This window comes from Oncorhynchus keta, chromosome 19, assembly GCF_023373465.1.
Source record: "Oncorhynchus keta strain PuntledgeMale-10-30-2019 chromosome 19, Oket_V2, whole genome shotgun sequence".
Taxonomy (NCBI): Eukaryota; Metazoa; Chordata; class Actinopteri; order Salmoniformes; family Salmonidae; genus Oncorhynchus; species Oncorhynchus keta.
In genome coordinates, this window is record NC_068439.1 from 8,766,178 (window position 1) to 8,792,304 (window position 26,127).

General features: G+C 47.1%; 1 protein-coding gene across 1 annotated transcript; it reads right to left on the reverse strand.

The window, feature by feature from the left end:
- Positions 1-35: 35 nt before the first annotated feature.
- Positions 36-26,127, reverse strand: LOC127909602 (uncharacterized). The gene is made up of 3 exons (XM_052471766.1): positions 26,080-26,127; positions 10,391-11,958; positions 36-78 (listed from the first exon to the last, which is right to left on the reverse strand). Exons 1-3 carry the CDS (start codon positions 26,125-26,127, stop codon positions 36-38), a joined length of 1,659 nt encoding a protein of 552 aa, XP_052327726.1.

The window sequence follows — 26,127 nt, forward strand, 5'->3', positions numbered from 1 at the left end:
TTTCTGAGAATGGACTGGGCCAGGCAGAAACACTCTTAAGGGTTAAAGGCCCAATGCAGCCGTTTGAAGTCATTCCATCTTAAAAGGCACAAGAAAGAGGACTTAAACACCCACCGTCTCGGTTTTGTTCTGAAGTTGTTTTTGTAGTTAAAAACAGGTAAGATTAGCATTCCTGCAGCATTATTTTGTTGAAAGATAATTTGAACTCTGAGAAATTAACTAATTGATTGCACCCAAATTGGTTGGATTTGTGTAATACTCAATAAATATAGCACCCAACATTCAATTTGGATAAAAAACCTAAAAAAAAAACCCTAAAAATGGTTAAGACACGAGGGTCTGTCGGTGAGATTTGATCATTTATTTAGATTCCTTAAGTTTGATTCATTTATGTTTGGTACAAATTGAATGTTGGGTACTGTATTTATCGAATACTATATGAATCCTATCAATTGAAATGACCAATTTGCGTTCACTCATTTAGCTTTCTGAGAGTTCAAATTGTCTTTCAACAAAATAATGTGTCAGGAATGCTTGTCTAATCTGTTTTTAACTACATAAACCATTTCAGAAGCATCTGAGATGGTGCCTTAATGAAATGAAATGGAACGATCCTGAAATAGATTTTCATTACAATATAATGTTTCTAGGACTGTCTGGGAGTGGTCTGAGGGGGGAGGGGACAACTGAAAACTAGCTGTTATTGGCAGAGAGGTTTGGAACTCTCTTTCTTATTGGTCTATTTCACTAATTTACCTCATGGTGATGTCACCATGGAAAGCCGAAACTCCTGACCATTCAAACCTGCTGATAAGAAGTTCAAATCAAATGTTACTAGTCACATGCGCCGAATACAACAGGTGTTGTACACCTTACAGTGAAATGCTGAATACAACAGGTGTTGTACACCTTACAGTGAAATGCTGAATACAACAGGTGTTGTACACCTTACAGTGAAATGCTGAATACAACAGGTGTTGTACACCTTACAGTGAAATGCTGAATACAACAGGTGTTGTACACCTTACAGTGAAATGCTGAATACAACAGGTGTTGTACACCTTACAGTGAAATGCTGAATACAACAGGTGTTGTACACCTTACAGTGAAATGCTGAATACAACAGGTGTAGTACACCTTACAGTGAAATGCTGAATACAACAGGTGTTGTACACCTTACAGTGAAATGCTGAATACAACAGGTGTAGTAGACCTCACAGTGAAATGCTGAATACAACAGGTGTAGTAGACCTTACAGTGAAATGCTGAATACAACAGGTGTTGTACACCTTACAGTGAAATGCTGAATACAACAGGTGTTGTACACCTTACAGTGAAATGCTTACTTTCGAGCCCCAAACCAACAATGCATTTAAAACAAATACAGATAAGAATAAGAGATAAAAGTAACAAGTAATTAAACAGCAGGAGTGAAATAACAATACCAAGACTATATACAGGGGGGTACTGGTACAGAGTCAATATGGAGACTATATACAGGGGGGTACCGGTACAGAGTCAATATGGAGACTATATACAGGGGGGTATTGGTACAGAGTCAATATGGAGACTATATACAGGGGGGTATTGGTACAGAGTCAATATGGAGACTATATACAGGGGGTATTGGTACAGAGTCAATATGGAGACTATATACAGGGGGTATTGGTACAGAGTCAATATGGAGACTATATACAGGGGGTATTGGTACAGAGTCAATATGGAGACTATATACAGGGGGTATTGGTACAGAGTCAATATGGAGACTATATACAGGGGGTATTGGTACAGAGTCAATATGGAGACTATATACAGGGGGTATTGGTACAGAGTCAATATGGAGACTATATACAGGGGGTACTGGTACAGAGTCAATATGGAGACTATATACAGGGGGTACTGGTACAGAGTCAATATGGAGACTATATACAGGGGGTATTGGTACAGAGTCAATATGGAGACTATATACAGGGGGTATTGGTACAGAGTCAATATGGAGACTATATACAGGGGGTACTGGTACAGAGTCAATATGGAGACTATATACAGGGGGTATTGGTACAGAGTCAATATGGAGACTATATACAGGGGGTATTGGTACAGAGTCAATATGGAGACTATATACAGGGGGTATTGGTACAGAGTCAATATGGAGACTATATACAGGGGGTATTGGTACAGAGTCAATATGGAGACTATATACAGGGGGTATTGGTACAGAGTCAATATGGAGACTATATACAGGGGGTACTGGTACAGAGTCAATATGGAGACTATATACAGGGGGTATTGGTACAGAGTCAATATGGAGACTATATACAGGGGGTATTGGTACAGAGTCAATATGGAGACTATATACAGGGGGTACTGGTACAGAGTCAATATGGAGACTATATACAGGGGGTACTGGTACAGAGTCAATATGGAGACTATATACAGGGGGTATTGGTACAGAGTCAATATGGAGACTATATACAGGGGGGTATTGGTACAGAGTCAATATGGAGACTATATACAGGGGGTATTGGTACAGAGTCAATATGGAGACTATATACAGGGGGTATTGGTACAGAGTCAATATGGAGACTATATACAGGGGGTATTGGTACAGAGTCAATATGGAGACTATATACAGGGGGTATTGGTACAGAGTCAATATGGAGACTATATACAGGGGGTACTGGTACAGAGTCAATATGGAGACTATATACAGGGGGTATTGGTACAGAGTCAATATGGAGACTATATACAGGGGGTATTGGTACAGAGTCAATATGGAGACTATATACAGGGGGTATTGGTACAGAGTCAATATGGAGACTATATACAGGGGGTATTGGTACAGAGTCAATATGGAGACTATATACAGGGGGTATTGGTACAGAGTCAATATGGAGACTATATACAGGGGGTATTGGTACAGAGTCAATATGGAGACTATATACAGGGGGTATTGGTACAGAGTCAATATGGAGACTATATACAGGGGGTATTGGTACAGAGTCAATATGGAGACTATATACAGGGGGTATTGGTACAGAGTCAATATGGAGACTATATACAGGGGGTATTGGTACAGAGTCAATATGGAGACTATATACAGGGGGTATTGGTACAGAGTCAATATGGAGACTATATACAGGGGGTATTGGTACAGAGTCAATATGGAGACTATATACAGGGGGTATTGGTACAGAGTCAATATGGAGACTATATACAGGGGGTATTGGTACAGAGTCAATATGGAGACTATATACAGGGGGTATTGGTACAGAGTCAATATGGAGACTATATACAGGGGGGTACCGGTACAGAGTCAATATGGAGACTATATACAGGGGGGTACTGGTACAGAGTCAATATGGAGACTATATACAGGGGGGTATTGGTACAGAGTCAATATGGAGACTATATACAGGGGGGTATTGGTACAGAGTCAATATGGAGACTATATACAGGGGGGTACTGGTACAGAGTCAATATGGAGACTATATACAGGGGGGTATTGGTACAGAGTCAATATGGAGACTATATACAGGGGGGTATTGGTACAGAGTCAATATGGAGGCTATATACAGGGGGTATTGGTACAGAGTCAATATGGAGACTATATACAGGGGGTATTGGTACAGAGTCAATATGGAGACTATATACAGGGGGTATTGGTACAGAGTCAATATGGAGACTATATACAGGGGGTATTGGTACAGAGTCAATATGGAGACTATATACAGGGGGTATTGGTACAGAGTCAATATGGAGACTATATACAGGGGGTATTGGTACAGAGTCAATATGGAGACTATATACAGGGGGTATTGGTACAGAGTCAATATGGAGACTATATACAGGGGGTATTGGTACAGAGTCAATATGGAGACTATATACAGGGGGTATTGGTACAGAGTCAATATGGAGACTATATACAGGGGGTATTGGTACAGAGTCAATATGGAGACTATATACAGGGGGTATTGGTACAGAGTCAATATGGAGACTATATACAGGGGGTATTGGTACAGAGTCAATATGGAGACTATATACAGGGGGGTATTGGTACAGAGTCAATATGGAGACTATATACAGGGGGTATTGGTACAGAGTCAATATGGAGACTATATACAGGGGGTATTGGTACAGAGTCAATATGGAGACTATATACAGGGGGTATTGGTACAGAGTCAATATGGAGACTATATACAGGGGGTATTGGTACAGAGTCAATATGGAGACTATATACAGGGGGTACTGGTACAGAGTCAATATGGAGACTATATACAGGGGGTATTGGTACAGAGTCAATATGGAGACTATATACAGGGGGTATTGGTACAGAGTCAATATGGAGACTATATACAGGGGGTATTGGTACAGAGTCAATATGGAGACTATATACAGGGGGTATTGGTACAGAGTCAATATGGAGACTATATACAGGGGGTATTGGTACAGAGTCAATATGGAGACTATATACAGGGGGTATTGGTACAGAGTCAATATGGAGACTATATACAGGGGGTATTGGTACAGAGTCAATATGGAGACTATATACAGGGGGTATTGGTACAGAGTCAATATGGAGACTATATACAGGGGGTATTGGTACAGAGTCAATATGGAGACTATATACAGGGGGTATTGGTACAGAGTCAATATGGAGACTATATACAGGGGGTATTGGTACAGAGTCAATATGGAGACTATATACAGGGGGTATTGGTACAGAGTCAATATGGAGACTATATACAGGGGGTATTGGTACAGAGTCAATATGGAGACTATATACAGGGGGTATTGGTACAGAGTCAATATGGAGACTATATACAGGGGGTATTGGTACAGAGTCAATATGGAGACTATATACAGGGGGTATTGGTACAGAGTCAATATGGAGACTATATACAGGGGGTACTGGTACAGAGTCAATATGGAGACTATATACAGGGGGTATTGGTACAGAGTCAATATGGAGACTATATACAGGGGGTATTGGTACAGAGTCAATATGGAGACTATATACAGGGGGTATTGGTACAGAGTCAATATGGAGACTATATACAGGGGGTATTGGTACAGAGTCAATATGGAGACTATATACAGGGGGTACTGGTACAGAGTCAATATGGAGACTATATACAGGGGGTATTGGTACAGAGTCAATATGGAGACTATATACAGGGGGTATTGGTACAGAGTCAATATGGAGACTATATACAGGGGGGTACTGGTACAGAGTCAATATGGAGACTATATACAGGGGGGTACTGGTACAGAGTCAATATGGAGACTATATACAGGGGGGTATTGGTACAGAGTCAATATGAGACTATATACAGGGGGTACTGGTACAGAGTCAATATGGAGACTATATACAGGGGGGTATTGGTACAGAGTCAATATGGAGACTATATACAGGGGGGTATTGGTACAGAGTCAATATGGAGACTATATACAGGGGGTATTGGTACAGAGTACTATATACAGGGGGTATTGGTACAGAGTCAATATGGAGACTATATACAGGGGGTACTGGTACAGAGTCAATATGGAGACTATATACAGGGGGTATACAGAGGGACTATATACAGGGGGGTATTGGTACAGAGTCAATATGGAGACTATATACAGGGGGTATTGGTACAGAGTCAATATGGAGACTATATACAGGGGGTATTGGTACAGAGTCAATATGGAGACTATATACAGGGGGTATTGGTACAGAGTCAATATGGAGACTATATACAGGGGGTATTGGTACAGAGTCAATATGGAGACTATATACAGGGGGTACTGGTACAGAGTCAATATGGAGACTATATACAGGGGGTACTGGTACAGAGTCAATATGGAGACTATATACAGGGGGTACTGGTACAGAGTCAATATGGAGGCTATATACAGGGGGTACTGGTACAGAGTCAATATGGAGACTATATACAGGGGGTACTGGTACAGAGTCAATATGGAGACTATATACAGGGGGTACTGGTACAGAGTCAATATGGAGACTATATACAGGGGGTACTGGTACAGAGTCAATATGGAGACTATATACAGGGGGTACTGGTACAGAGTCAATATGGAGACTATATACAGGGGGTACTGGTACAGAGTCAATATGGAGACTATATACAGGGGGTACTGGTACAGAGTCAATATGGAGACTATATACAGGGGGTACTGGTACAGAGTCAATATGGAGACTATATACAGGGGGTATTGGTACAGAGTCAATATGGAGACTATATACAGGGGGTATTGGTACAGAGTCAATATGGAGCTATATACAGGGGTATTGGTACAGAGTCAATATGGAGACTATATACAGGGGGTACTGGTACAGAGTCAATATGGAGACTATATACAGGGGGTATTGGTATAGATCAATATGGAGACTATATACAGGGGTACTGGTACAGAGTCAATATGGAGACTATATACAGGGGGTACTGGTACAGAGTCAATGTGGAGACTATATACAGGGGGTATTGGTACAGAGTCAATATGGAGACTATATACAGGGGGTACTGGTACAGAGTCAATATGGAGACTATATACAGGGGGTACTGGTACAGAGTCAATATGGAGACTATATACAGGGGGTATTGGTACAGAGTCAATATGGAGACTATATACAGGGGGGTACTGGTACAGAGTCAATATGGAGACTATATACAGGGGGTATTGTTACAGAGTCAATATGAGACAATATACAGGGGGTAGTACAGAGTCAATATGGAGACTATATACAGGGGGTACTGGTACAGAGTCAATATGTAGACTATATACAGGGGGTACTGGTACAGAGTCAATATGGAGACTATATACAGGGTGGTACTGGTACAGAGTCAATATGGAGACTATATACAGGGGGTATTGGTACAGAGTCAAGAGACTATATACAGGGGGTACCGGTACAGAGTCAATATGGAGACTATATACAGGGGGTATTGGTACAGAGTCAATATGGAGACTATATACAGGGGGTACCGGTACAGAGTCAATATGGAGACTATATACAGGGGGTATTGTTACAGAGTCAATATGGAGACTATATACAGGGGTACTGGTACAGAGTCAATATGGAGACTATATACAGGGGGGTACTGGTACAGAGTCAATATGGAGACTATATACAGGGGGGTATTGGTACAGAGTCAATATGGAGACTATATACAGGGGGGTATTGGTACAGAGTCAATATGGAGGCTATATACAGGGTGTTACGGTACAGAGTCAATATGGAGACTACATACAGGGGGGTACCGGTACAGAGTCAATGTGGAGACTATATACAGGGGGGTACCGGTACAGAGTCAATGTGGAGGCTATATACAGGGGGTACTGATACAGAGTCAGTGTGGAGGCTATATACTGGGGGTAGCAGTACAGAGTCAATGTGGAGGCTATATACAGGGGGTACAGGTACAGAGTCAATGTGGAGGCTATATACAGGTGGGTACTGATACAGAGTCAATGTGGAGGCTATATACTGGGGGTACCGGTACAGAGTCAATATACAGGAGGTACTGGTACAGAGTCAATGTGGAGGCTATATACAGGTGGGTACTGATAAAGAGTCAATGTGGAGGGTATATACAGGGGGTACCGGTACAGAGTCAATGTGGAGGCTATATACAGGTGGGTACTGATACAGAGTCAATGTGGAGGCTATATACTGGGGGTACCGGTACAGAGTCAATATACAGGAGGTACTGGTACAGAGTCAATGTGGAGGCTATATACAGGTGGGTACTGATAAAGAGTCAATGTGGAGGGTATATACAGGGGATACCGGTACAGAGTCAATGTGGAGGCTATATACAGGGTGTTACGGTACAGAGTCAATGTGGAGGCTATATACAGGGTGTTACGGTACAGAGTCAATGTGGAGGCTATATACAGGGGGTACCGGTACAGAGTCAATATACAGCCATCGATCACGTTACACCATTCATTTTTATGTGAAGACTCAATAGCACGTTGAAGCCAAATTACATCGGTTAAGGGACTGGATGGGGACAGGGACTGGATGGGGACAGGGACTGGATGGGGACAAGGACTGGATGGGGACAGGGACTGGATGGGGACAGGGACTGGATGGGGACAGGGACTGGATGGGGACAGGGAATGGATGGGGACAAGGACTGGATGGGGACAGGGACTGGGTGGGGACAGGGACTGGGTGGGGACAGGGACTGGATGGGGACAGGGACTGGATGGGGACAGGGACTGGATGGGGACAGGGGCTGGATGGGGACAGGGACTGGATGGGGACAAGGGCTGGATGGGGACAGGGACTGGATGATGACAGGGACTGGATGGGGACAGGGACTGGGTTGGGACAGGGACAGGGTTGGGGCAGGGGATGGATGGGGGCAGGGACTGGATGGGGACAGGGGCTGGATGGGGACAGGGGCTGGATGGGGACAGGGACTGGATGGGGGCAGGGACTGGATGGGGACAGGGACTGGATGGGGACAGGGACTGGGTGGGGGGACTGGATGGGGACAGGAACTGGATGGGGACAGGGACTGGATGGGGACAAGGACTGGATGGGGACAGGGACTGGATGGGGACAGGGACTGGATGGGGACAGGGACTGGATGGGGACAGGGAATGGATGGGGACAAGGACTGGATGGGGACAGGGACTGGGTGGGGACAGGGACTGGGTGGGGACAGGGACTGGATGGGGACAGGGACTGGATGGGGACAGGGGCTGGATGGGGACAGGGACTGGATGGGGACAAGGGCTGGATGGGGACAGGGACTGGATGATGACAGGGACTGGATGGGGACAGGGACTGGGTTGGGACAGGGACAGGGTTGGGGCAGGGGATGGATGGGGGCAGGGACTGGATGGGGACAGGGGCTGGATGGGGACAGGGGCTGGATGGGGACAGGGACTGGATGGGGGCAGGGACTGGATGGGGACAGGGACTGGATGGGGACAGGGACTGGGTTGGGACAGGGGCTGGATGGGGACAGGGACTGGATGGGGACAGGGACTGGATGGGGCAGGGATGGATGGGGGCAGGGACTGGATGGGGACAGGGGCTGGATGGGGACAGGGGCTGGATGGGGACAGGGACTGGGTTGGGACAGGGACTGGGTTGGGACAGGGACTGGGTTGGGACAGGGGCTGGATGGGGACAGGGACTGGATGGGGACAGGGACTGGATGGGGACAGGGACTGGGTTGGGACAGGGACTGGATGGGGACAGGAACTGGATGGGGACAGGGACTGGATGGGGACAGGGACTGGGTTGGGACAGGGACTGGATGGGGACAGGGACTGGATGGGGACAGGGACTGGATGGGGACAGGGGCTGGATGGGGACAGGGACTGGATGGGGACAGGGGCTGGATGGGGACAGGGACTGGATGGGGACAGGGACTGGGTTGGGACAAGGACAGGGTTGGGGCAGGGGATGGATGGGGCAGGGACTGGATGGGGACAGGGGCTGGATGGGGACAGGGCCTGGGTTGGGACAGGGACTGGGTTGGGACTGGGTTGGGACAGGGACTGGATGGGGACAGGGACTGGATGGGGACAGGGACTGGATGGGGACAGGGACTGGATGGGGACAGGGGCTGGATGGGGACAGGGACTGGGTTGGGACAGGGACTGGATGGGGACAGGGACTGGATGGGGACAGGGGCTGGATGGGGACAGGGACTGGATGGGGACAGGAACTGGATGGGGACAGGGTCTGGATGGGTACAGGGACTGGGTTGGGACAGGGACTGGATGGGGACAGGGGCTGGATGGGGACAGGGACTGGATGGGGACAGGGACTGGATGGGGACAGTGGCTGGATGGGGACAGGGACTGGATGGGGACAGGGGCTGGATGGGGACAGGGACTGGATGGGGACAGGGACTGGGTTGGGATAAGGACTGGATGGGGACAGGGACTGGATGGGGACAGGGACTGGGTTGGGACAGGGACTGGGTTGGGGCAGGGGATGGATGGGGGCAGGGACTGGATGGGGACAGGGGCTGGATGGGGACAGGGACTGGATGGGGACAGGGACTGGGTTGGGACAGGGAATGGGTTGGGACAGGGAATGGGTTGGGACAGTGGATGGGTGGGGACAGGGGCTGGATGGGGACAGGGGCTGGATTGGGACAGTAGTTGGATGGAAACAGTGGCTGGGTTGGGACAGTGTCTGGGTTGGGACAGTGGCTGGATGGGGAGAGTGGCTGGGTGGGGACAGTGGCTGGGTGGGGACAGGGGCTGGGTTGGGACAGGGGCTGGGTTGGGACAGTGGCTGGGTGGGGACAGTGGCTGGATGGGGACAGGGACTGGGTGGGGACAGTGGCTGGGTGGGGACAGTGGCTGGATGGGGACAGGGGCTGGATGGGGACAGGGACTGGGTGGGGACAGTGCTGGATGGGGACAGGGACTGGGTGGGGAGAGTGGCTGGATGGGGACAGTGTCTAGGTTGGGACAGTGGCTGGGTGGGGACAGGGGCTGGATGGGGACAGTGTCTGGGTTGGGACAGTGGCTGGGTTGGGACAGTGGCTGGGTTGGGACAGTGGCTGAGTGGGGACAGTGGCTGGGTGGGGACAGTGGCTGGATGGGGACAGTGGCTGGGTTGGGACAGTGGCTGAGTGGGGACAGTGGCTGGGTGGGGACAGTGGCTGGGTGGGGACAGTGTCTGGGTTGGGACAGTGGCTGGGTTGGGACAGTGGCTGGGTGGGGACAGTGGCTGGGTGGGGACAGGGGCTGGGTGGGGACAGTGGCTGGGTGGGGACAGGGGCTGGATGGGGACAGTGGCTGGGTGGGGACAGTGGCTGGGTTGGGACAGTGGCTGGGTGGGGACAGTGGCTGGGTGGGGACAGGGGCTGGGTGGGGACAGTGGCTGGGTGGGGACAGTGGCTGGGTGGGGACAGGGGCTGGATGGGGACAGTGTCTGGATGGGGACAGGGGCTGGGTGGGGACAGTGGCTGGATGGGGACAGGGGCTGGATGGGGACAGGGACTGGGTGGGGACAGTGGCTGGGTGGGGACAGTGGCTGGATGGGGACAGGGGCTGGATGGGGACAGGGACTGGGTGGGGACAGTGGCTGGGTGGGGACAGTGCTGGATGGGGACAGGGACTGGGTGGGGAGAGTGGCTGGATGGGGACAGTGTCTAGGTTGGGACAGTGGCTGGGTGGGGACAGGGGCTGGATGGGGACAGTGTCTGGGTTGGGACAGTGGCTGGGTTGGGACAGTGGCTGGGTTGGGACAGTGGCTGAGTGGGGACAGTGGCTGGGTGGGGACAGTGGCTGGATGGGGACAGTGGCTGGGTTGGGACAGTGGCTGAGTGGGGACAGTGGCTGGGTGGGGACAGTGGCTGGGTGGGGACAGTGTCTGGGTTGGGACAGTGGCTGGGTTGGGACAGTGGCTGGGTGGGGACAGTGGCTGGGTGGGGACAGGGGCTGGGTGGGGACAGTGGCTGGGTGGGGACAGGGGCTGGATGGGGACAGTGGCTGGGTGGGGACAGTGGCTGGGTGGGGACAGTGGCTGGGTGGGGACAGTGGCTGGGTGGGGACAGGGGCTGGGTGGGGACAGTGGCTGAGTGGGGACAGGGGCTGGGTGGGGACAATGGCTGGGTGGGGACAGTGGCTGGGTGGGGACAGTGGCTGGGAGAGGATGGGGGCTGGGTGGGGAAAGTGGCTGGGTTGGGACAGGGGCTGGGTGGGGACAGTGGCTGGGTGGGGACAGGGGCTGGGTGGGGACAGTGGCTGGGAGAGGATGGGGGCTGGGTGTGGAGAGTGGCTGGGTTGGGACAGTGGCTGGGAGAGGATGGGGGCTGGGTGGTGGAGAGTGGCTAGGTGGGGACAGTGGCTGGGAGAGGATGGGGGCTGGGTGGGGACAGTGGCTAGGTGGGGACAGTGGCTGGGAGAGGATGGGGGCTGGGTGGGGACAGTGGCTGGGTGGGGACAGTGGCTGGGAGAGGATGGGGGCTAGGTAGGGACAGTGGCTGGGAGAGGATGGGGGCTGGGTGGGGACAGTGGCTAGGTGGGGACAGTGGCTGGGAGAGGATGGGGGCTGGGTGGTGGAGAGTGGCTGGGAGAGGATGGGGGCTGGGTGGTGGAGAGTGGCTGGGAGAGGATGGGGGCTGGGTGGTGGAGAGTGGCTGGGAGAGGATGGGGCTGGGTGGTGGAGAGTGGCTAGGTGGGGACAGTGGCTGGGAGAGGATGGGGCTGGGTGGTGGAGAGTGGCTGGGTGGGGACAGTGGCTGGGAGAGGATGGGGGCTGGGTGGGGACAGTGGCTGGGAGAGGATGGGGGCTGGGTGGTGGAGAGTGGCTAGGTGGGGACAGTGGCTGGGAGAGGATGGGGGCTGGGTGGTGGAGAGTGGCTGGGAGAGGATGGGGGCTGGGAGAGGATGGGGGCTGGGTGGGGACAGTGGCTGGGAGAGGATGGGGGCTGGGTGGTGGAGAGTGGCTAGGTGGGGACAGTGGCTGGGAGAGGATGGGGGCTGGGTGGTGGAGAGTGGCTGGGAGAGGATGGGGGCTGGGTGGTGGAGAGTATACAGTACCAGTTTGGACACACCTACTCATTCAAGTTTTTTTTGTCACGCCTTTACTATTTTCTACATTGTAAAATAATAGTGAAGACATCAAAACTATGAAATAACACATATGGAATCATGTAGTGACCCAAAAATGTGTTTAAACAACTCTAAATATATTTCAGATTTTAGATTCTTCAAAGTAGCCACCTTTTGCCTTGATGATAGCTTTGCACACTCTTGGCAACAGTCTTGAAGGAGTTCCCACATATGCTGAGCACTTGTTGGCTGCTTTTCCTTCACTCTGTGGTCCAACTCATATCAAACCATATCAATTGGGTTGAGGTCAGGTGATTGTGGAGGCCAGGTCATCTGATGCAGCACTCCATCACTCTCCTTGGTCAAATAGCCCTTACAAAGCCGGGAGGTGTGTTGGGTCATTGTCCTGTTGAAAACCAAATGATAGTCCCACTAAGCACAAACCAGATGGGATGGCGTATCACTGCAGAATGCAGTGGTAGCCATGCAGGATAAGTGTGCCTTGAATTCTAAATAAATCACTGACAGTGTCACCAGCAAAGCACCTCCACACCATAACACCTCCTCCTCCATGCTTCATGGTGGGAAATACACATGCTGAGATCATCCGTTCACCTACTCTGCATCTCACAAAGACACAGCGGTTGGAACCAAAAATCTCCAATTTGGACTCAGAGACCAAAGGCCTAGTTTACACCGGTCTAATGTCCATTGCTTGTGTTTCTTAGAACATGCAAGTCTCTTCTTCTTATTGGTGTCCTTTAGAAGTGGTTTCTTTGCAGTAATTCGACCATGAAGGCCTCTCCTCTGAACAGTTGATGTTGAGATGTGAACAGCACAGGACAGGACAGGGGTGAAGGGTTAGATTAGAACAGAACAGGACAGGACAGGACAGGACAGGACAGGACAGTGGTGATAGGTTAGATTAGAACAGGACAGGGGTGAAGGGTTAGATTAGAACAGGACACTGGTGAAGGGTTAGATTAGAACAGGACAGGACAGGACAGGGGTTAGGGGTTAGTTTATATCAGGCCTGGGGTGAAAGGTTAGAGTAAGTGAGTGAGTAAGTGAGTGAGTTAAAGTCAGTGAAATTGTGTTTCTAAAGTACAGACTGGACATATACTGACTGATGTGTTCTCACAGAACTGGAATTATTTTCCATAGAACTGCCACAGAATGTACCTACACACCAACCTCACCCCATCAAGTCATTGGAAATTACCTGAGGGCACACAGATGGTTATGTTTTCATCCCTTAACTGATCATCAGGTAAATTACACAATAAGAGGTGCTTCTCATTGAAAAAAACAAATGTGGATTCCAGTTAGAGTCAAGATTTCATCAGCTTTGACAGTAACAGGTAGGTCTCCTATTTACAGTAGTAACAGGTGGGTCTCCTATTTACAGTAACAGGTGTGTATCCTATTTACAGTAACAGGTAGGTCTCCTATTTACAGTAACAGGTGTGTCTCCTATTTACAGTAAAAGGTAGGTCTCCTATTTACAGTAACAGGTGTGTCTCCTATTTACAGTGACAGGTGTGTATCCTATTTAAAATAACAGGTGTGTCTCCTATTTACAGTAACAGGTGGGTCTCCTATTTACAGTAACATGTGTGTCTCCTATTTACAGTAACAGTTGTGTATCCTATTTACAGTAACAAGTGGGTCTCCTATTGACAGTAACAGGTGGGTCTCCTATATACAGTAATAGGTGTGTCTCCTATTTACAGTAACAGGTGTGTATCCTATTTACAGTAACAGGTGTGTCTCCTATTTACAGTAACAGGTGTGTCTCCTATTTACAGTAACAGGTAGGTCTCCTATATACAGTAACAGGTGTGTCTCCTATATACAGTAACAGTTGGGTCTATAAATCACAGTAACAGGTGGGTCTCCTATATACAGTAACGGGTGTGTCTCCTATTTACAGTAACAGGTGTGTCTCCTATTTACAGTAAAAGGTAGGTCTCCTATTTACAGTAACAGGTGTGTCTCCTATTTACAGTGACAGGTGTGTATCCTATTTAAAATAACAGGTGTGTCTCCTATTTACAGTAACAGGTGGGTCTCCTATTTACAGTAACATGTGTGTCTCCTATTTACAGTAACAGGTGTGTATCCTATTTACAGTAACAGGTGGGTCTCCTATTGACAGTAACAGGTGGGTCTCCTATATACAGTAATAGGTGTGTCTCCTATTTACAGTAACAGGTGTGTATCCTATTTACAGTAACAGGTGTGTCTCCTATTTACAGTAACAGGTGTGTCTCCTATTTACAGTAACAGGTAGGTCTCCTATATACAGTAACAGGTGTGTCTCCTATATACAGTAACAGGTGGGTCTACTATTTACAGTAACAGGTGGGTCTCCTATATACAGTAACGGGTGTGTCTCCTATATACAGTAACGGGTGTATCTCCTATTTACAGTAACAGGTGTGTCTCCTATTTACAGTAACAGGTGGGTCTCCTATTTACAGCAACAGGTGGGTCTCCTATTTAAAATAACAGGTGTGTCTCCTATTTACAGTAACAGGTGTGTCTCCTATTTACAGTAACAGGTGGGTCTCCTATTTACAGTAAGAGGTGGGTCCTCTAAAGTAACAGGTGGGTCTCCTATTTACAGTAAGAGATGGGTCTTCTATATAGTCACAGGTGGGTCTTCTATTTACAGTAACAGGTGGGTCTCCTATTTACAGTAACAGGTGGTTCTCCTAATTACAGTAACAGGTGGGTCGGAATAGGGCTTCTGTTTACCATGTCACAACACAACTGATTGGCTCAACCGCATTTAGAAGGAACAACATTCCACAAATGATATTTTAAGAAGGCACACCTGTTAATTGAATTGCATTCCCGGTGACTACCTCATGAAGCTGGTTGAGAGAATGCCAAGAGTGTGCAAAACTGTCATCAAGGCAAAGGGTGTCTATTTGAGGAAGCTCTGATATAAAAATATTTGATTAACACTTTTTTGGTTACTGCATGATTCCATATGTGTTATTTCATAGTTCTGATGTCTTCACTATTATTCTACAATGTAGAAAATAGTACAAATAAAGAAAAACCCTGGAATGAGTAGGTGTTCTAAAACTTTTATCCGGTAGCATAAGTATTCAGACCTTTTGCTATGAGACTGTAAATTGAGCTCAGATGCATTCTGTTTCCATTGATCATCCCTGAGATGTTTCTACAACTTGATCGGAGTCCACCTGTGGTAAATGCAATGGATTGGACAAGATTTGGAAAGGCACACACCTGTCTATATAAGGTCCCACAGTTGACAGTGCATGTCAGAGCAAAAACCAAGCCACGAGGTCGAAGGAATTGTCCGTAGAGCTCCAAGACAGAAATATCTAAAAACCTGTTTTTGCTTTGTCACTATGGGGTATTGTGATGTCACTATGGGGTATTGTGATGTCACTATGGGGTATTGTGTGTAGATTGATGAGGGAAAAACTATTTAATTCATTTTAGAATAAGGCTGAAACGTAACAAAATTTGGAAAAAGTCAAGAAGTCCAAACACTTTCCGAATGCAGTGTGTACCGTCCTTTAGGGCTCTGCAATACCTAATACCACCCCTGAGGAACTAGAGGAGGGGTTAGATACAACAGGACAGTACAGGACAGGACAGGGGTTAGATACAACAGGACAGGACAGTACAGGGGTTAGATAGGACAGTACAGGACAGGGGTTAGATAGAACAGGACAGGACGGGGGTTAGATACAACAGGACAGGACAGTACAGGGGTTAGATAGGACAGGACGGGGGTTAGATACAACAGGACAGTACAAGGGTTAGATACAACAGGACAGGACAGGACAGGGGTTAGATAGAAAAGGACAGGACAGGGGTTAGATAGGACAGGACAGTACAAGGGTTAGATACAACAGGACAGGACAGTACAGGGGTTAGATACAACAGGACAGGACAGGACAGGGGTTAGATAGAACAGGACAGGACAGGGGTTAGATACAACAGGACAGGGATTAGATACAACAGGACAGGACAGGACAGGGGTTAGATAGAACAGGACAGGGGTTAGATACAACAGGACAGGGGTTAGATAGAACAGGACAGGGGTTAGATACAACAGGACAGGCCAGGGGTTAGATAGGACAGGACAGGACAGGACAGGGGTTAGATAGAACAGGACAGGGGTGAAGGGTTAGATTAGAACAGGACATGACAGGGGTTAGGGGTTAGTTTATATCAGGCCTGGGGTGAAAGGTTAGAGTAAGTGAGTGAGTTAAAGTCAGTGAAATTGTGTTTCTAAAGTACAGACTGGACATATACTGATGTGTTCTCACAGAACTGGAATTATTTTCCATAGAACTGCCACAGAATGTACCTGCACACCAACCTCACCCCATCAAGTCATTGGAAATTACCTGAGGGCACACAGATGGTTATGTTTTTTCAACCCTTAACTGATCATCAGGTAAATTTCACAATAAGAGGTGCTTCTCATTGAAAAAAACAAATGTGGATTCCAGTTAGAGTCAAGATTTCATCAGCTTTGACAGTAACAGGTGGGTCTCCTATTTACAGTAACAGGTGGGTCTCCTATATACAGTAACAGGTGGGTCTCCTATTTACAGTAACAGGTGGGTCTCCTATATACAGTAACAGGTGGGTCTCCTATTTACAGTAACAGGTGTGTATCCTATTTACAGTAACAGGTGTGTATACTATTTACAGTAACAGGTAGGTCTCCTATTCACAGTAACAGGTAGGTCTCCTATTTACAGTAACAGGTAGGTCTCCCATTTACAGTAACAGGTGGGTATCCTATTTACAGTAACAGGTGGGTCTCCTATTTACAGTAACAGGTAGGTCTCCTATTTACAGTAACAGGTGGGCTCTCCTATTTTCAGTAACAGGTAGGTCTCCTATTTACAGTAACAGGTGTGTATCCTATTTACAGTAACAGGTGGGTCTCCTATTGACAGTAACAGGTGGGTCTCCTATATACAGTAATAGGTGTGTCTCCTATTTACAGTAACAGGTGTGTATCCTATTTACAGTAACAGTTGTGTCTCCTATTTACAGTAACAGGTAGGTCTCCTATATACAGTAACAGGTGTGTCTCCTATATACAGTAACAGGTGGGTCTACTATTTACAGTAACAGGTGGGTCTCCTATATACAGTAACAGGTGTGTATCCTATTTACAGTAACAGGTGTGTATCCTATTTACAGTAACAGGTGGGTATCCTATTTACAGTAACAGGTGGGTCTCCTATTTACAGTAACAGGTAGGTCTCCTATTTACAGTAACAGGTGGGCTCTCCTATTTACAGTAACAGGTAGGTCTCCTATTTACAGTAACAGGTGGGTCTCCTATTCACAATAACAGGTGGGTCTCCTATTTACAGTAACAGGTGGGTCTCCTATTTACAGTAACAGGTAGGTCTCCTATTTACAGTGACAGGTGGGTCTCCTATTTACAGTAACAGGTAGGTCTCCTATTTACAGTAACAGGTGTGTCCCCTATTCACAGTAACAGGTAGGTCTCCTATTTACAGTAACAGGTGGGTCTCCTATATACAGTAACAGGTGGGTCTCCTATTTACAGTAACAGGTGGGTCTCCTATATACAGTAACAGGTGGGTCTCCTATTTACAGTAACAGGTGTGTCTCCTATATACAGTAACATGGGGGCCTCCTATTTACAGTAACAGGTGTGTCTCCTATTTACAGTAACAGGTGGGTCTCCTATTTACAGTAACAGGTGTGTCCCCTATATACAGTAACAGGTGGGTCTACTATTTACAGTAATAGATGGGTCTCCTATATACAGTAACAGGTGGGTCTCCTATTTACAGTAACAGGTGTGTCTCCTATTTACAGTAACAGGTGGGTCTCCTATTTACAGTAACAGGTGGGTCACCTATTTGCAGTTACGGGGGGGGGGCGTGGAGGAAGGATAGCAAGGGAGATTGGAAAGAGAAAGAAGGGGGTAGCAAAGGGAACCGGGGTTGGGAGAAGAAAGTAGAAAACGAGTATTGGGAAGGTGGTACGGAAAGGGGGAGAAATTAGGATTGTTTTTTTTTGTGTCCAAAACTTTATGTAAAAATCTACCTTAACTGAAGACAAATACCACATAAATACCATTAAATACTGTGAGTAATGTGGAGTAACATCTTCTATCATGATCTTCTGAATCCATCTATCAACATGGGCCCTTTACATACTGGTCACTAATTACAAGCTATGGCTATATCCTCTACCTCTCTGGGACAATAACAGACACATGGACTAGCTTCATAAACTCTGAGATAACAGACATATGGACTAGCTTCATAAACTCTGAGATAACAGATATATGGACTAGCTTCATAAACTCTGAGATAACAGACATGTGGACTAGCTTCATAAACTCTGAGATAACAGACATGTGGACTAGCTTCATAAACTCTGAGACAATAACAGACATATGAACTAGCTTCATAAACTCTGAGACAACAGACAGATGGACTAGCTTCATAAACTCTGAGATAACAGACATATGGACTAGCTTCATAAACTCTGAGACAACAGACATATGGACTAGCTTCATAAACTCTGAGATAACAGACATATGGACTAGCTTCATAAACTCTGAGATAACAGACATATGGACTAGCTTCATAAACTCTGAGATAACAGACAGATGGACTAGCTTCATAAACTCTGAGATAACAGACATATGGACTAGCTTCATAAACTCTGAGACAACAGACAGATGGACTAGCTTCATAAACTCTGAGACAACAGACAGATAGACTAGCTTCATAAACTCTGAGACAACAGACAGATGGACTTGCTTCATAAACTGTCGAACAGCACAGTGTTGGGGATACATTTTATTTGAAATTAAATTGAACTTTTATTTAACTTAAATGAATCTTAAATAAAGAATGACTGATGTTGTCTCTAGACGGTCATACGGGGCCAGCTGTGCCCCGCTAACATTAAGGTTATATCTGATCCTAAGAGGTACTATTGAAGTCGTAATGGTATTTTTCATGCTTCCATTTTCAGTATGAATCTAATTGGAATCGACCTAAATGCCCTGAGAGTTCCCAGCTCCATGTCTCTTATAGTGTAGCTCTGTCTCTCGACCAGACAAGAGGTCTTTCAGGGGGGGAAAGAGAGGTGCTTTCCATGGTGAACACAGAGAGGATAAACACACAGCAATGCATTATGGTGTAATTCACTTCCAGTAAGCCGTGCATTTACTTTCACTATCTCTCTCTCTCTCTCTCTCTCTCTCTCTCTCTCTGTCTCTCTCTCTCTCTCTCTCTCTCTCTCTCTCTCTCTCTCTCTCTCTCTCTCTCTCTCTCTCTCTCTCTCTCTCTCTCTCTCTCTCTCTGTCTCTCTCTCTCTCTCTCTCTCTCTCTCTCTGTCTCTCTCTCTCTCTCTGTCTCTCTCTGTCTCTCTCTGTCTCTCTCTCTCTCTCTCTCTCTCTCTGTGTCTCTCTCTCTCTGTGTCTCTCTCTCTGTCTCTCTCTGTCTCTCTCTCTCTCTGTCTCTCTCTGTCTCTCTCTGTCTCTCTCTCTGTCTCTCTCTCTCTCTCTCTCTCTCTGTCTCTCTCTCTGTCTCTCTCTCTCTCTCTCTCTCTCTCTCTCTCTCTCTCTCTCTCTCTCTCTCTCTCTCTCGTGTCCAGTGTGGGAATCCCAGGATCTCAGGGGGAAACTAGTTCAGCGAGTGAGTCTGTGTGTGGGTGTGTGCACGTGTGTGGGGGTGTGTTTATATATTAAGTTAAACCTAAGTACATATTATATACTGCAGTCGTGGATCACTATCTAGTCAGATAACTGCACACACACACACACACACACACACACACACACACACACACACACACACACACACACACACACACACACACACACACACACACACACACACACACACACACACTCACTCACACACACACTCACTCACTCACTCACTCACTCACTCACTCACTCACTCACCACCACCACTCACTCACCACTCACTCACTCACCACCACTCACTCACTCACTCACTCACTCACTCACTCACTCACTCACAATTCTCTTTCTGGATAACGAGCCACACAATGTAGCCCATGTAATCTCATCACTGAGACCATGGCCTGTGTCTATCAGTAATGAGCTAATGAGACAAATGGTTTGTTTACCACAGGGGTTACGTCCCTAATGGAGCCCTATTCCCTATATAGTGCACAACTTTAGACCAGGGAACACAGGGCTCTATGTAGGGAATAAGGTGTCATTTAGACCAGAGCCCTATTCCCTATATAGTGCACAACTTTAGACCAGGGAAGACAGGGCTCTATGTAGGGAATAAGGTGTCATTTAGACCAGAGCCCTATTCCCTATATAGTGCACAACTTTAGACCAGGGAACACAGGGCTCTGTAGGGAATAAGGTGTCATTTGGACCAGAGCCCTATTCCCTATATAGTGCACAACTTTAGACCAGGGAAGACAGGGCTCTATGTAGGGAATAAGGTGTCATTTGGGAGGTAATGGAGATAAGGAAAGTGTCAGCACGAGAGAGAGAGACAGAGAGAGAGACAGAGAGAGAGACAGAGAGAGGACACAACAGGTCACAACAGGACCATCAGGGCCCAACAGGACCCAACAGGACCCAACAGGGCCCAACAGGACTCAACAGGACCCAACAGGACATAACATGACCCAATAGGACCCAACAGGCCCCAACAGCACATAACATGACCAAACAGGACTCAACAGGACCCAACAGGACCCAACAGGACCCAACAGGACATAACATGACCCAATAGGGCCCAACAGGACATAACATGACCCAATAGGGCCCAACAGGACCCAACAGGACATAACATGACCCAATAGGACCCAACAGGACCCAACAGGACATAACATGACCCAATAGGGCCCAACAGGACCCAACAGGACATAACATGACCCAATAGGGCCCAACAGGACCCAACAGGACATAACATGACCCAACAGGACCCAACAGGACCCAACAGGACATAACATGACCCAACAGGACCCAACAGGACCCAACAGGACATAACATGACCCAATAGGGCCCAGGGCAATAGGCTTGATCAATGGTCTTAATCAATAGGCTTGATCAATGGTCTTAATCAATAGGCTTGATCAATGGTCTTAATCAATAGGCTTGATCAATGGTCTTAATCAATAGGCTTGATCAATAGGAGTTACCAATAGGCTTGATCAATGGTCTTTATCAATGGTCTTTACCAATAGGCTTTATCAATGGTCTTTATCAATAGGCTTTATCAATGGTCTTAATCAATAGGTTTAATCAATGGTTTTAATCAATAGGCTTTATCAATAGGAGTTACCAATAGGCTTTACATCAAATCAAATCAAATCAAATACACTTTTATTTGTCACATACACATGGTTAGCAGATGTTAATGTGAGTGTAGCGAAATGCTTGTGCTTCTAAATCCGACACTGCAGTAATAACCAACAAGTGATCTAACTAACAATTCCAAAACTACTGTCTTATACACAGTGTAAGGGGATAAAGAATATGTACATAAGGATATATGAATGAGTGATGGTACAGAGCAGCATAGGCAAGATACAGTAGATGGTATCGAGTACAGTATATACATATGAGATGAGTATGTAAACAAAGTGGCATAGTTAAAGAGGCTAGTGATACATGTATTACATAAGGATGCAGTCGATGATATAGAGTACAGTATATACGTATGCATATGAGATGAATAATGTAGGGTATGTAACATTATATTAGGTAGCATTGTTTAAAGGGCTAGTGATATATTTTACATCATTTCCCATCAATTCCCATTATTAAAGTGGCTGGAATTGAGTCAGTGTCAGTGTGTTGGCAGTTTAACAGTCTGATGGCCTTGAGATAGAAGCTGTTTTTCAGTCTCTCGGTCCCAGCTTTGATGCACCTGTACTGACCTCGCCTTCTGGATGATAGCGGGGTGAACAGGCAGTGGCTCGGGTGGTTGTTGTCCTTGATGATCTTTATGGTCTTCCTGTAACATCGGGTGGTGTAGGTGTCCTGGAGGGCAGGTAGTTTGCCCCCGGTGATGCGTTGTGCAGACTTCACTACCCTCTGGAGAGCCTTACGGTTGAGGGCGGAGCAGTTGCCGTACCAGGCGGTGATACAGCCCGCCAGGATGCTCTCGATTGTGCATCTGTAGAAGTTTGTGAGTGCTTTTGGTGACAAGCCGAATTTCTTCAGCCTCCTGAGCTTGAAGAGGCGCTGCTGCGCCTTCTTCACGATGCTGTCTGTGTGAGTGGACCAATTCAGTTTGTCTGTGATGTGTATGCCGAGGAACTTAAAACTTACTACCCTCTCCACTACTGTTCCATCGATGTGGATAGGGGGGTGTTCCCTCTGCTGTTTCCTGAAGTCCACAATCATCTCCTTAGTTTTGTTGACGTTGAGTGTGAGGTTATTTTCCTGACACCACACTCCGAGGGCCCTCACCTCCTCCCTGTAGGCCGTCTCGTCGTTGTTGGTAATCAAGCCTACCACTGTTGTGTCGTCCGCAAACTTGATGATTGAGTTGGAGGCGTGCGTGGCCACGCAGTCGTGGGTGAACAGGGAGTACAGGAGAGGGCTCAGAACGCACCCTTGTGGGGCCCCAGTGTTGAGGATCAGCGGGGTGGAGATGTTGTTGCCTACCCTCACCACCTGGGGGCGGCCCGTCAGGAAGTCCAGTACCCAGTTGCACAGGGCGGGGTCGAGACCCAGGGTCTCGAGCTTGATGACGAGCTTGGGGGGTACTATGGTGTTGAATGCCGAGCTGTAGTCGATGAACAGCATTCTCACATAGGTATTCCTCTTGTCCAGATGGGTTAGGGCAGTGTGCAGTGTGGTTGAGATTGCATCGTCTGTGGACCTATTTGGGCGGTAAGCAAATTGGAGTGGGTCTCGGGTGTCAGGTAGGGTGGAGGTGATATGGTCCTTGACTAGTCTCTCAAAGCACTTCATGATGACGGAAGTGAGTGCTACGGGGCGGTAGTCGTTTAGCTCAGTTACCTTAGCTTTCTTGGGAACAGGAACAATGGTGGCCCTCTTGAAGCATGTGGGAACAGCAGACTGGTATAGGGATTGATTGAATATGTCCGTAAACACACCGGCTTTCTTAAGAGACAGAGATGGCCGTCTCGTTATTTCTTACATTAGTACCCCAGGTCATCGTAGGTTTCATTACATACAGTCGAGAAGAACTACGGAATATAAGACCAGCGTCATCTTAATCAATAGGCTTGATCAATAGGAGTTACCAATAGGCTTTATCAATGGTCTTAATCAATAGGCTTTATCAATAGGCTTTATCAATGGTCTTTATCAATGGTCTTTATCAATAGGCTTTATCAATGGTCTTTATCAATGGTCTTTATCAATAGGCTTTATCAATGGTCTTTATCAATAGGCTTGATCAATGGTCTTTATCAATGGTCTTTATCAATAGGCTTAGTCAATAGGCTTTATCAATAGGCTTTCATATAAGCCATGTTAAACAGCTAACAAACCACATCTCTCTCTCTCGCACGCAGACACGCACGCACTCACACACACACACACGCACGCACGCACGCACACACACACACACACACACAGAGGCACGCACGCCTGGCACGTACAGAGCATTATAAACGGTGTCAGCCCAATACGTCCCTTGTGACACAAGGGGTATGCCAGCGACCTTATTACCATGACAACAGCTTTACTCAGGACAGAATCATGGTAACCCTGACCCAATATGAGTCATATAATACTGTGATGGTTTCATATAGGGCAGACCATAAGAATGTGTGTGTGTGTGTGTGTGTGTGTGTGTGTGTGTGTGTGTGTGTGTGTGTGTGTGTGTGTGTGTGTGTGTGTGTGTGTGTGTGTGTGTGTGTGTGTGTGTGTGTGTGTGTGTGTGTGTTTGTCACCATGTTGCCATGCAAACACAGATTACAAAGGTATAGCAGGCCATGCTAAAATGGTTCTCACTTCCCCTCACAGTATCCATTCTGTGTTTGCCTTGTGTGTGTGTGTGTGTGTGTGCGCCCGTGTGAGAACACTAAAATAAACAGTTCTGCAAACACCCCTCCCTCCCTCCCTCCCTCCCTCCCTCCCTCCCTCCCTCCCTCCCTCCCTCCCTCCCTCCCTCCCTCCCTCCCTCCCTCCCTCCCTCCCTCCCTCCCTCCCTGCCTCCCTCTCCTTAACCTGAGGAGGAGGAGGGGGGGATACATACATTTGTCTTAGTTCTTTGTAGTTGTCACTTCTCAGATAGGACAGATAGGACATCTCAAGGACATTGAGATGCCTCAAAAGTACTGTTGGATTTTCTATACTCAACAGAAAATAAATCCTTAATATTACCCAATATTGCAGTGCAAGCAGGGATATTCTGAATTCTTACTCAATGGAGAAGGAGCAAGAGAACCCGGGGGAAGGGAACAGAGATTAGGGTCATTGAAAGAGGAAATTAGAGAGCAACATGTATGGTGACTCAGAGAAGGACTGAGGGATTGATGACTCAGAGAGACAGAGGCAGAAAGAGAGAGAGAGAGAGGGAGAGAGAGACAGAGAGACAGAGAGAGAGAGAGAGAGAGAGAGAGAGAGAGAGAGAGAGAGAGAGAGAGAGAGAGAGAGAGAGAGAGAGAGAGAGTGAGAGAGAGAGAGAGATGGTGTGTGTAGAATAGTGATGAATGGGCTGTTGATGGCACACTGACCCACTAATGCTCCAGCTGCATTATGACAGTGGGCCTCCACTGTCCTAGTGGAACACGGACACACACACGTGCACGGACACACATGGCTCTGTCTCTTCTTTCAGCTCCTCTCGTCTCCCCCTTTCTCCCTAAATACTGCTTCTCACCCTCGTCACCCTGTATCTTCCTTTATCCCCCTATCACCCGTTATCACACTTAATCTTCCTTTATCACCCTCTATCTACCTTTATCTCCCATTATCACCCTTTATAACCCTTTATCCCCCTATCACCCGTTATCACACTTAATCTTCCTTTATCACCCTCTATCTACCTTTATCTTCCATTATCACCCTGAATCTCCCTTTATCCCCCTATCAATCTTTGTCTCCCCTTATCTCCCTTTATCCCCCTATCAATCTTTGTCTCCCCTTATCTCTCTTTATCCCCCTATCAATCTTTGTCTCCCCTTATCTCCCTTTATCCCTATCAATCTTTGTCTCCCCTTATCTCCCTTTATCCCCCTATCAATCTTTATCTCCCCTTATCTCCCTTTATCCCCCTATCAATCTTTATCTCCCATTATCTCCCATTATCACCTTGAATCTCCCTTTATCCCCATTATCAATCTTTATCTCCCTTTATCTCCCTTTATCCCTTTATTTTTGTTCAGTATAATTTCTGCATCTATATTTTTGTTCAGTATAATTTCTGTAGTCAAAAAACGTCTGTAATTCCATGACAATTTCAGTACAAAAAAAATGATGAGGGATTTGCTGATGTCGTCCTCCTGTCAGGACAAATTTATTTTACGTCTAATAGGAAGCAGCCCAGATGTTACTCTAGGACACAGGAAGTAGCACACCGCAGACAGGAAGCAGTCATACAT